This window comes from Schistocerca cancellata, chromosome 1, assembly GCF_023864275.1.
Source record: "Schistocerca cancellata isolate TAMUIC-IGC-003103 chromosome 1, iqSchCanc2.1, whole genome shotgun sequence".
Lineage (NCBI taxonomy): Eukaryota > Metazoa > Arthropoda > Insecta > Orthoptera > Acrididae > Schistocerca > Schistocerca cancellata.
Genome location: NC_064626.1, coordinates 537,099,912 through 537,114,005, shown reverse-complemented (window position 1 = coordinate 537,114,005; position 14,094 = coordinate 537,099,912). Strand labels below are relative to the sequence as shown.

General features: G+C 40.4%; 1 protein-coding gene and 1 non-coding gene across 2 annotated transcripts in view; one reads left to right on the top strand and one right to left on the bottom strand.

Moving 5' to 3' along the window:
- The window catches only part of LOC126188734 (trehalase-like), a 139,286-nt gene that overhangs the window by 82,998 nt on the left and 42,194 nt on the right, over positions 1-14,094 (top strand). Inside the window, exon 4 of the mRNA XM_049930380.1 lies at positions 6,898-7,095. Within this exon, the coding sequence (XP_049786337.1) occupies positions 6,898-7,095 (198 nt within the window). The remainder of the gene's footprint in view (positions 1-6,897; positions 7,096-14,094) is intronic.
- On the bottom strand, positions 5,580-5,654 carry Trnas-uga (transfer RNA serine (anticodon UGA)). The gene has a single exon. It is a non-coding gene; the product is annotated as a tRNA-Ser (tRNA).

Here is a 14,094-nt window from a genome sequence, read left to right as displayed (position 1 = left end):
GTGCTACGGTAACGCTATTTAGCATACTACAAGAACGTTAATAAAGTTTCTGGTGTTGTCTAAAAAAAGGAAGAGTGTTAATTGATTCCCCACACATGGACAGTGGGCATACCTTGTGTGTACTTGAGTGATGAGGATTACTGGATTGACTCAGTTGAGAGTTTCTGTGTTCATAGCAATTTCTTTTGGCAACTTTCCTTTGTAAATGCATTGTGCAAATAATTGTACCTCATAACATTCCAGTAAGGAACTGTTTGGTCTTTGGACATCATTTGTTAGATTGTTCCTCTGCTTTGTGCACCTGTTTTATGCTCCACACCTAACAAACCCTTGGGATCCACCAATTCCCACTCTGGTGACCCCTGCTGAAACTCCCCCCCCCCCCCCCCCCCCCGATCCAAACTCCTCCACATCACAGCTGGCTGCACCAAGTGGCAACACCATAATCACAACCAACCTACTAATCCCACATCTTGTTTGTTCCCTCAGCCTTGGCAAATATTTCACATGGATCTTTACCATGGCTGAAGTTACAGACCTTATCCTCGATGCTGACTTCATTGCTCACTACAGGCTGCTCCTCGACCTGGCAAATTGTCTGGCCTGCTATCCAGTGGGACTGCACCAACTGGTCTTGCACCTGTCTCCCATGCTAATGCTCCCTGGTAGGCCATCATGTGTGAGCCCCTATCGCCTCTTTTTCCCTCCAGTGGACCATAATTTTTCCTGTGCCCGTATTGAAATTGTAAGCCTCCTTCCATTGTCAGATGGCCACCAGTACACCCTTAACATCATCAACAGATTCACTTGGTGGCCAGAAGCCATGTCAATGGCTGACATCAGGCAGATAGAGTGGCCAAGGCTTTCGTGGACACATGGGTCTTGCATTTGAGGTGCCTGACAAGTGATGGTGGACCACATGTGACAATTTACATCTTGCTTGTTTAAAACACACACCAAAACTCATGATATGCTTGTCCATTTTATGACTAGGTTACTACCTTGCTGCTAACAGCACGACAGAGAGAGTTCATAGACCCTAAAAACTGCCCTTACAGATCAATCTGTAATTTGGTCTGCTGCCCTGCTGCTAGGCTTGCGGTTGGCCCACAAAACAAATTTGGGTGTGCCTGCCTCTGAAGTCATGTAATGGCAGGTGTTCTCCATCCAAGTGATTTCATTAATCTGCAGCCCCTTTCAGAGACCACCAGCATATTGGCTTACATACAATAGCTGCATGACTGCTTGGCACACCTACACTCAGTGCTCTTCTACCCTTTGTTCACTGGGACCTTCGTTTTTGTAAACATGTCATGCTCCAAGCGGATGCCAGCCAGCCACCACTCACAGTTCTCAGGCCTGCACCTTTTCCTCGAGGGTGGGAAGAAGAGCTTTTCTGTATGTCTCTGCAGCACTGTTACCACAGTATCTATCACTCAACTGAAGATGTTATATACGCTCAACCTTCTCAGCCCATGCGCCCTGCCAGTTGTCCACACTGAGAAGGCAGAAAGTGATGAAAATGGTACCTTGGTGAATCCACAAACCCGGTGAGCAGCACTTGTGATCTGAGAGCTGAGACCACCCTGCCATTCCCACCATCGCCTGCCCGAGCAGACCCACCCATGACACCTGCTGCCTTGCCCCCATCACTGGACGGGTCTTCTGGTGCCCTACCTGAATCATGAGGTGTCATCACTATATGTTTGACACTGAGGCACCTGTCATAAATCTTCAACATCGGCACATGCCTCTGCCAAAATGCATTACATGGTCTACCAGCTTAGCCTACGGTGCAGGCATAAGAGGGTGTGCATTATGATACATGTGTGGGACACACTGTGTGGCACTCACATTGTGTGAGCTACTTGGACACCACCATGTCACTGTGCTCTCCACCAGACCCTGCCTTGGCACGGCAGTGTGCCTGCCTATGCCTGCCAGCCATGGTGCACTGCCCCCCCCCCCCTCCCCTCTGTGCTGGCAGTGTGGCAGGATGTTACCCCCATGCTGAGCTGGCAAGGTCATGGCCCAGAGTGTGCTGCATACCATGCTGCCAACTTTACTGTTGCCAGTGGCCTCAGTCACCTGTGACACTACACTACTGCCTGCAGCAGTCCGGTGATCGATACCAGGAGCCACACTGCATCCTGAAAGCTGCCCTCTGCTTCTCACAGAAGGGGAACTGTGTGGTGACGCACTACTACACATTAGTGCTCACCACCAGTCTGCTGTAGCAGATGACACTGTAGCAGACAACATGTCGCCCGGCAAAAGAACCACATCATGAACTGTATGTATCCAAGGACAAGAGTTTTCTCAGCCTTGTGTCTCTTTGTTGCAGTGTGCATGAGGTTTTTGCTTAAAACATGCTACAAGAAGCATACCCAACTCCCAGCACTTCATGCGCCGAAGCCGAGATGTCCACACTACTTGGAATGAATTAATGTTGTTTAGCATTAAATTTGTGTTCTAATTGTTTCATTATCAGAACTTAATGGCTTACTGAAGTGCTACCAGGCAGGTGTACGACCCATGAAGACATCAGTGGTGAGTTGATTTTGTGTGTCCATAATGTGAACAGCATCGCAGGCTCCTGTGATGCTTATGGATAACTAATAGGCAAAAGTGAAACCATGTTTCAGGGAAACATTAACCAGCACCCTACTCATTGTCTCATTCCTGAGTGTGGAGTATCGACTTCACAGAGCCTGTTAGTGAGTATGGCAAGACCTGACATCTTTTTGTGAACTATACATGAACCACAGCAGTGCCTTGCATGCAGCCATTAAAAACTGAAACACCCAATTGTGTTACATTAGCTTCTTTTACAGTACCTCAAGTTCATTTATCTGTATTTTGTATTTACTTTAGTCGCTGTGCTAGATTAGGTTTACTTATGGTACCTCAAGCTTATTTATTTGTATACTGTATTTGCTTTGTTCGGTGTGTTAGATTAAATACACTTATAGTGTCTTCAAGTTCATTTATTTGCATTTGCATATTTCCTTGATCAACATTTGCCATACTCAAGGATATTAACAATGTTTCCCCTGTTGTCTTAAAAAAACTGTGTAAACTGAATCCTCATGCCTATGCTTTATCTGTCCATTTTAACCTCTACACCTAGCAAACCCATGATATCCACCTATCATGTTCAGTGATGAACACAATTCCCCAGCCGAACCCATGCCCCTCCAGACCAAGCTACACATTGTGCCAGCCATGCGGAGTGACAGTACCATAATCACAACCTACTGCTCCAACACACATCCCATCAACCTTGGCATTGGGAGACCTTTACTGTGGCTGATGTTATGGTCACTACCCTGGCACTGACCCAACTTCATCACCCACTACATCCTCCTCTTTGATCTGTCAAACTGCTGTATTGTCAATGGCATTTGGTGGCACATGTAGCTGCATTCAATTGCTCATAGATCCCACACTGTCATCAATTTTTCCATCAAGAAATTGCCACAATCTGTTTCCTTTGCTGACCTCCTTACCGAATTTCCTCTCTTCACCAGCCCTTGCAGTGCTCCGTCCCCTGGTACACTGAGATAAGTTGCACTACATCACAATGATGCTGGGCATCCCCATTTTCTGCTGCCACTGCAGCCTTCCACTAGGTAAGTGACAGGCCTTGCAGACTGAAACTGAGTCGGCAATAACTGCTGATATGCTCGGCTCTTCAAAGAGCCCATGGGCCTATGCTTTACACATTCTAACGTTTCCAACTTACAGTGTGAGTGTGAATCTTGGTTATTTTGGTTTATTCTCCCAAACCAGCTTCCACTTCTTTACAAGGCGACTTACTTGAAATCTGCAGCCACTCTTCTTTACTGGATAGCCAGCTGCTGGAAACCCTCTTGACTTCTTCTTCGTGAATGACACTAGGTACAGGAAGTTATTGATTCTTTCTACTTATGAAATAAGTAGACATACAAACTTTGCTTTTCATCAATTAATGGTATATTTGACTTTCAAATACAACAGAAACCTCACTTTCTACATAAATATATAACTTCTGGTAAGTCCCGGTACAGTTGAATGTCAGAAACAAATTGAATTACAGTTAAAAGAAAATTTGCTTTGATACCATAACTTTTCTTAATGTGAATCAGAAAATAAGTCTTGCTTATCAGATGGTTACGTCATGAGTTTTCAAGAGTTCTTTTTCAACTGTCTTTGTTTTAATGACAATAGTCAATGACCAAATAAGCACAGAGCTGCATATAAACTCCATGGTTCTTCCTTACACACTCAGTAAAACATCTATGGACAGCCCGACAGGTAGTTGTCGGTGCTGTTCATCCACTGCGTCTACTTTTTTTCCATGACTGATTTTAAACCTGCTAACACAAACATGTGATGTGCAGTAGGTAGGATTCTACCGTCCCACACTTATATCCAGAATATCGTGTGTAGACGGTAGAAGGCTGAGTGGTTCTAGAATTTACACAGAAATTATCGAATCACTACATATCCCTCCCTCAGATCAAACACGCAATATTTTATACATAATCATTATGCAAATAATATCAGTCTTAATAAAATTTCATATCTTAACAGTATACATTTCTTACATATGTTTATACACATATCTTTCCTTTCAATGACAATTCTCTGTTCTCTCTTGAACAATCTTCCGCTTATTGTTTCTCTACTCTTTCCTTATTTTACTTCGTTATTAAGATGATTTATCAAGATGGTTTCAGTCAGCTTTACTAATATTTAGGAATTGTGGGGACTCTTTTTCTTTTCTTTATTTCCTTTTTTTTTTGTCAATCATAAATTCAGGTGTTTATGGCTCATGAGTAATCTATTTTCTATTTCTGTCTTTTGTACTACCTTTTTCCTAGTATGTACTATTTTCATTATTTGTAGCTTGGAGGAACTCTGGATGAAATGAAAGTGTTCTTTTGACACTCATTTATTTCCACGAAACATAATAATGCTAGTCGTTCATAGAATTCACACTTCCCAGAATAATTCCTATAAAATTTGTGACTTTTGTCACAATACTGTCCCCTTCTCCTAGGATGCTTGTGGGTCGACCTTATGAGAGCACTTCCTCTTTCCATTCTGGTAGGTACACCCCTTACAAAACATCCCTACTTTTTAGGCCACAGATCGTCCTGTGTCCAAGTAGGTATGCATGTCCTTTATTCTTAGTGAATGCTGGGTACACTACCCTTATCCTTTCTGAGTAGGCCTCACGGTTCATTACCCTAGTATACATTTCTATGTATACCATAATTAAGTATCTTCTGGTAAAGATATAAATCTATCTTAAACTTTGCATTCATTCTTTAATATATCATTTACTCCCTAGAGTCCTCCTCTACTTATCAACTTCTATATTTTCAATATATACTATGTCTACAGATACTATTTACATCCCACTATTACACTGACGTTTCTTAATGATCAACATGACTAATTCCTCTCCTACTTTTGTTTTCCTTCTTTGCTCATGCCTCTTCCTTATTACTACTTTATAGTTCCCAGAATGAGATTTTCACTCTGCAGCGGAGTGTGCGCTGATATGAAACTTCCTGGCAGATTAAAACTGTGTGCCCGACCGAGACTCGAACTCGGGACCTTTGCCTTTCACGGGCAAGTGCTCTACCAACTGAGCTACCGAAGCACGACTCACGTCCGGTACTCACAGCTTTACTTCTGCCAGTACCTCGTCTCCTACCTTCCAAACTTTACAGAAGCTCTCCTGCGAACCTTGCAGAACTAGCACTCCTGAAAGAAAGGATATTGCAGAGACATGGCTTAGCCACAGCCTGGGGGATGTTTCCAGAATGAGATTTTCACTCTGCAGCGGAGTGTGCGCTGATATGAAACTTCCTGGCAGATTAAAACTGTGTGCCCGACCGAGACTCGAACTCGGGACCTTTGCCTTTCGCGGGCAAGTGCTCTACCAACTGAGCTACCGAAGCACGACTCACGTCCGGTACTCACAGCTTTACTTCTGCCAGTACCTCGTCTCCTACCTTCCAAACTTTACAGAAGCTCTCCTGCGAACCTTGCAGGACTAGCACTCCTGAAAGAAAGGATATTGCAGAGACATGGCTTAGCCACAGCCTGGGGGATGTTTCCAGAATGAGATTTTCACTCTGCAGCGGAGTGTGCGCTGATATGAAACTTCCTGGCAGATTAAAACTGTGTGCCCGACCGAGACTCGAACTCGGGACCTTTGCCTTTCGCGGGCAAGTGCTCTACCAACTGAGCTACCGAAGCACGACTCACGTCCGGTACTCACAGCTTTACTTCTGCCAGCATAATCTGTTGTAGACAGCGTCTTGCAGCTGAATTAAACATCAAAAAGGAAACATTTACTCCCATCAAACATGGAAGCACTGTTCCCACTGCAGTATTGGTAGTAATGTGGGAGACCCCCTACTTACCATTTTACAGGTATTCACAGAACTGAAATTATGTTTGCGAGTGAGAGAGCTTGTCCTTTACACTATTTATAAAACTGCTTCACCTATGCAGTGAGTGCTACCATTGTCTGTAGTCCACTCAGGAGTTCCCTTTACTATGTTATTACCACTATATACAGTCCCATGGTACCACAATTTTAGACCATACTTTTACCTATTATTTAATTCATTTTCTCTGAACTGCTGTTTTCTCATGACAGAAGTGTATACTCTCTGTGCATGTGTGTAATGTCAGTAGCTGTTTTTGTTTATACAAATTTTTGTATTGGTCAGCACCTTGGTAAAATGTGTATGCTATTATTTAGAAAGCATAAAGTGAAATTATACATTATTCTTACAAAGATTTCTTAATTTAAATCAAAATTCGTTTTTTTAGTTACTGTTAACTGCAAGTCTACGTTTAAAAAGATAATTTCTGTATGTACTTACTCTGCAGGTTAAATATCCTGGAGGAATCCCAACAACCTTAGAGCAAACGGGACAGCAATGGGATTTTCCTAATGCATGGCCCCCACATCAAGACCTTGTCATCTCTGCCCTTGAAGCTACAAATGACCCAAGAGCAATGAGAATGGCTCGGGAATGGGCTCTCCGCTGGGTTTATAATAACTACCGTGCCTGGGTTGACACAAAAGTAAGTATCTAGATAATAATTTTCCAGAAGTGGGTTACTTTATTGGTGTTTGGACAGGGAAAATGCAGTATAAAGACTGATTTGTTATAGCTGTCCTTGCTAGTCTATTCTGTGCAAGCCTATTATACATTTCTGCATAACTTGTTTCAACCAAGGCACATTTTAATCTACTTACTTCTGCCAAGCCTTGGCATCCCTTTACAACTTTTACCACATGCACTTCTCTTCAATATCAAACTGACTGTTCCTTGATGCTCCAGGATGTGCCTTATTGGTCAGTTGCATCTTTTAGTCAACTTGTGCTATAAATTTTCTTTTTGTCTTGGTTTATTTCACACTTCCTCATTAGTTATCTGATCTACTCTTATGATGTTCAGCATTCTCTAGCAACACCACATTTCAAAATTTTCTATTTTCTTCTTATCTGATCTGTTTATCATCCACATTTCACTTCCATATAAGGATACATTCTTAACAAATACTTTCTGAAAAGACTTCTGAACATTTAACTTTATAATCAGTGTTCGCAAAATTTCTCTTTCTCAGAAATATTTTTCTTGCTACTGTCAGTCTACATTTTATATCTTCAGTACATTGGCTATTATCATTTATTTTTCTGCCTAAATAACAAAACTCATCTACTATATTTAGCATGTCTTTTCCTAATCTAATTCTCTCGGCATCACAAGATTTAATTCAACTACATTACATTACTGTTGCTCTACTTTTGTTGATGTACATCTAATAATCTCTTTTGAAGACACTATCCATACTGTACAGACCATTCTTCCATGTCCTTTACCGTCTCTGAGAGAAATACAATCTTAAAGTTTTTGTTTTTTCTTCCTGAACTTTAATTTACTTTGCTCCATGTTCAATGTATAGGTTAAACTTTGGCTCTTGTAACTGATTCTGGTCTCTATACAAGTTGTAGATAACCATTTGCTTCTTATATTTTACCCCTGCCAGCTATAGAATTTCAAAGAGTATATTCCAGTCAAAATTGTCAAAAGCCTTCTCTGAATCTACAAATACTATAAGCATAGGTTTGTCTTTCTTTACTCGGTCTTAGTTGTATGAAGATGATACATTTGGTCAATATTGTCTTGTGGGTACTACATTTGTGCAGAACCCAAAATGGTCTTCTCAAGACCAGCCTCTATGTTTTTTCCATTCTTCTGTTAATAATTCATGTCAGTGTCTTTCTACCATGACTTATTAAACAGATTGTTTAGTAATGTTCGCAACAGTCAGTACCTGCCTTCTTTGGAACTGGAATTATCACATTCTTCTTGAAGTTGGAGAGTATATCATCTGCCTCATGTGTTTCGTATACCAGATGGAATAGTTTTGTCATGGTATGTCCTTCCAGTGATCTCAATAATTATCAGGGAATGTCATCTACTCCAGTAGCCTTGTTTCAACTTGGATCTTTTAGCGCTCTGTCAGATTCTTCTTGCTATATTGTATCTTCTTCCACTTCCTATTCCCTATATGTAATACTGTCTTCAAGTTCATTTCTCTTGTACAGCCATTCTAATAATTCCTTCCACCTTTCAGCATTGTCTTCTTTGCTTAATATTGGCTTGCCATCTGAACTCTTAATAATGATAAAGGTATTTCTCTTTTTTCTAAAGATCTATCTAATTTTCCTATAGGTGGCATCAATCTTTCCAGTAGTCAAATGATTCAAATGGCTCTGAGCACTGTGGGACTTAACTTCTGAGGTCATCAGTCCCCTAGAACTTAGAACTACTTAAACCTAACTAACCTAAGGACATCACACACATTCATGCCCGAGGCAGGATTCGAACCTGCGACCGTAGCGGTCATGCGGTTCCAGACTGTAGTGCTAGAACTGCTCGGTCACCCAGGCCAGCTCTTTCCAGTAGTCATGCATGCTTCTACGCCTTTGTATTTACTCTCTATATGTTCCTGTTTTTGCCAATTTACACTTTCTGTCAGCCTCAGTTATTAGGTGTCTGTGTTTCCTTTTTGTGGAATCCTGCCCACTTGTCTTTTATAGGGTGCCTAGGAAGCTGTTTTCTCGGATAGTTGGACAACATACAAGCAAATCATATTAATGGAGTTTATTTCAGCTATTGAACTGACAATACCTAACTTTATGTTTACAATGAGTTGTCGCAAGCAAGTGGCAACATTCAAATAATCAATGTCCTTCACGATACGCAATGTCCATTCAAGTAACTGATATGAATTACATGTCACAGCTCTTCTAGGCTGTCACTGACATCAGTGCACAATTATCCAAAAATCAATTTCTTTGTGGTGACTTTAATGAACATTAAATGTTATGGAGACCAGTACCTCAGTACAGCTGTTGAATTGTCCTCCACTGCCTATATCTTGATTTGCTCTTCTGTCATCACATAGACTACTTAGTGGGATGTAGTCAGTGATTTGCACAGCAGTGACTACTTACTGGACAGGATACATCTAACAGATAATGCCATGTCTGACAGGAAGCTGCTGAAGTGGATGCTTAGTAAGGCTAACTAGATGCTGTACAGCCACCTGGATGTTCGGACATCACTATAGTGTTCAGGAATGAGTAGGTCCTATTATGAACATGGTCTATCATGCTGTTGATTCATGCATTTTGAAGTATTCAGGACATCTATGAAGACCACCTTCTCCCTGTTAGACTGAGGAATGCTTCTCTAAAATCTGAGGCATGCAACTTCATACAAGTTCAAATGTTGATCATCTACACAGAACCTCTGTTAGAACCTCACAGTTTCACTTGGGAAGGCTGAAATACCTCTCATGTACAGTGGTGGTCTCCTGATCAATAAGAGAGAAATTTCTCTTCAGGGCTAAATACATCACAGATGTAAATACGATTGCTAACAGGATTTAATCTTTTACCATTTCAGAGACATCACCAAAAAGCTACACTGCTAACAAAAATGAAATTTACAACTGCCCCTTCTACATGTCATGACAACTGGACACATTAAAATGAGATGTACCCACTGAATAAGTTCAAGGCTATAGAAAGGATAAATTGCCTCACCATACAGAAGAGATGTTGAGTCACAGACAGACACAACAAAAAAGACTGCTGAAATATTTACTCATAAGCATTTGGTTGAGAGAAGATCCTGTGTTGCCTGAGGAAGCATGCAGGGAAGTGGTAGGGACAGCATACTACATACATTATCAGAAGGCTGTGCTAGGGTTAGGGAGGGAGGGGGAGAAGAAATAGAGAAAGGGATAGAGTAGTAGATGTGTTGGTGGGATACTGGATAGAAGGCATGTACAATGCTGGAGTGGGAGGAGAGAAAGGGGTAGGTAGGTGAAGGACAGGGACTACTGGAGATTGAGGCCAGTGGGGTTATAGGAATGTAGGATATATTGCAGGGAGAGAGATCCCACCTGCAAAATTCAGAACTCATAGGAAGGATCCAGCTGGCACATGTTGAGAAGTACTCATTGAAGTGAAGCATGTTGTGATAGGCAGTATGTTCATTAACTGGGTAGCCCATCTGTCTCTTGTCCACAATTTTGTAGTGGACAGGCAGCTTTTAGTTCAGTTAGTAAAAACAGTCAGTATTGCAGAATATCTCATTTCTTAAAATGATCATTTTTGCATGTTTAATCAGCGATCTTCAGATTATGAGCACCATTTGACTGAAGCTGGCAACATGGTAAACAGCTGTGTGTGATCGCAATGGTAACTGCAGCAGTCACTGTTGCATCCACAAACAGGTGTTCACTATTCACCAGCTCTAGCAAAATAATGCTCATATTATGAAGATGGCCGATTAAACATACAAAAGCTGGTCATTTTACTAAATGAGTTTTTCTGTGATCTTGACTGTTTTTATTAATTGATATCAAGAACAGATGCTTGTTAGTTTGTCATGCCCATGTAGAAAGCAGCACAGTGGTTGCAGCTTAGCTGGTAATCACAGGGCTGTTTTCACAGGTAGTTCTGCCTTTGATGGGATAGGCAATGTCTGTGACTGGAAGGTGGTAGTAGGAGGATGTGCATCTAGGCCTATTGCAAGGATATAGGTTTTGAGGAAAGAGGTGGGGAGCAGGGGTGAAGTATGGATGGACGAGGATATTGCATAGTTTGGGTGGATGGCAGAATATCACACAGTTGGAGGAGTGAGGTGAATAGTAGGGAGGATATTCCTCATTTCAGGGCATAGCAAAAGGTAGTTGGAAACCTTGTGAAGAATATGATTTAGTTTCATGAGTGTTACTGAGTCAAGAGAGGTGTGCTCCTTTGTGGGCAGGTGGTGTGTATGTGTGAGGTGGTAGGTGATTTGAGAGACAAGGCATGAGAGACCTGTTTCCAAACAAGGTCTCAGCATTATCCCCCAGGCAGCACAGAATCTTCCCCCAACCCCCACATTTCTATCCTTCCCCCTTCCTACTCCTTGCCTCCTCCTTGCCCACATCACCCACCCCAGCAGATTACTGGTCACCTCAGAATCAGGCAAAATCAGGCCCCCATGCCTGGAGACAGTGGCCATATGAGTATGAGTTGTGCTTACATGAATGTGCATGTATTCTGCTTCAGAAGAAAAACTTTGTTTGAAAGCTTATGAGTAAATATTTCAGCAGTCTTCTTCATTCTACCTGTCGGCAACTGGGTACCTCCTTTTTGTGTAGAGTAACAATCTATACTTTCCATAATATTGTTGTCATTCCATCTTGGACCTTCATTACTGAGTAAGTTCAGTGTTTATGATGTGGGAGTACATGCTATCTTGAGGGTTATGGGACAGATGAGGTTACTAAGGTTATGGGACAGATGAGGTTACTAAATTCCTCATCTCAAGCACTCAGGAAAGAGGGGTATTCAGTTGGTTACCAGTGCATATATAAATTTGGAACAATGAAATTATGAATGTGGCAGCCAAGGGGGGCCTGCATACTGCTTCTTGTTGTACAATGCAAAGTCCTACTACATGTAGTAACTTTGCTGCTGAGAGACAAGACTAAGTGTTACTGGAAAGAGCACTGGCAGAATGTGAATGTCAACAACCTGTGGTTGGTGAAATCTACTACTCAGCCAAAGTGTACTTTTTTCCAGCAAGTAAGGTGAAATGAAGATGTTGTCTCTTACCTCTGTATAAAATGCTGCTCTTTAACATACGGATTTATGCTTCAGTGAGAACATCACCTAGTGTGTGATACTTGGGGTTTTTGAATGTTGTAGCATCACTTTCTTGGAGCAGTGATCCCAATGATCAAATGAGAGCAGAACACAGTTTGGATGTGACTTGCTCTCTATTTTAGGTGATGATGACCTTCAGAGTGTATGTAATATGGATAGTAAACTTTTGCTTGTCTACTGAGTTACAACAAAGAGTTGTAAAGATACATAGCTCTACCATGAAGGTGCTTTCAACCAGCCACCCACACATATTTGAGAGATATTTAGAATTTACTACAATGTTTTGTGTATGTATCTATTTAGAATGTTACCTAAAATTGTTTACTTTATTAGATTATTTTGCAATGATGTACTTGTGTTGCATATATATTTCTGTAACAATTCATTGACAATTAAGCATTAACAACTATGACATCATGCACCCAACCGAATAACAGCAACAATCTTATAAGAAATACAACACATATATTTAGGCCAAATTATAGAACACAAAATTAATATTTTATAAACAACACATCTAGATCATGATTTATTTACTGTTATTACCAGTTTCAGCTGAGTTAGATCAAATTCAGATATAACTTAACCAGACATCAGCTTGCATGTAACTTTATGAAACACATTAGCTGATGCTGGCAATAGTAACATCATGATTTTAGTGTTCTATCTGAAGAAGGCCAATTCAGCTGAAGCTTGGATCAACAGTTAATAAATTATGATATAAACTGTGTTTTTCTTGAAATAATTAAACAAAATCACTGACTGCTCCTGTGACAAATATTGGCCTTTCTGCGAAATTGATAACTTCTGTCTTTAGAGAGAAAAGTTAGATGTTGCTTGGACTGAACAGCCAGCAGGAAGGTCTATAGTACTCATGGATGAGGACATAAAAACTTCAATAGTAATTCCTCAATATTTAATAATAGATCTATTTCAGTCCCAATAATTATTTTTTATATTTGAATACTTTTGTGAAATAATTTATGCTGTTTGATGCAGTTTTCTCATTATTTCCAAGTGATTGTCATAAAAACTTTAGGGTCACTCAATCACTTTTTAGTCAACATGCTTTTTATTTTCATCCTGATTAGATTTCAGATAAAGACATTACAGTTGCAAATAAATGTTTCACTGAAATTTAGAGTGACTTCACAAATGCTCCTATTATGGACATTGCATGTATTGGCCACAGGGTTCAGGTAAACAGATTAAAAGACATAGCTAAAAGTATAGCCTACATTATAACAAAAAAAGATGCATCAGTATGCGACTCACTAGCTGAAAACCAGTTATTAAGTGTGAGAAAAATAAATTAACACCATCCAACAATAGTAGAAGAGTAACAGATGGCTCCTTCAGATTATGGGCTCACTGTAGACAGTTGATGATTGTGGAAAGATAAAAAAATAAATAGGAAATTAGGTACAACTATTGTTGTTCTCTGAAATGGATTAGCCACAGATGTGATACAAATAGTGTGTGTTTCACACTTTAATGTCATAATGAGCAAAGATATAGAAATTTGAAGACAGATGATGCAAATAAAATCTTTGAACTGCAAATATCAGCTATCAGAATAATAATTTATTGATAATGTAAGAAGGACTGACGGTTGTAAGTCACTGATAGAAAATTAAAATATAAGCTTTCTATAGTTTGTACACATATGAAATACCACTTTTTGCTTGGTAATAAAAAAACAAGTTCAGCACATGCATATGAAGAAAAATATCTCCATGCTACTAAAAAATGTATAAAGTTATGAGTAACTGACAATAACACAGTACAACTTGAAAGAAGTGTGTGCATATGGAAATAAAATTGTACAACAGTTTCCCAACTCG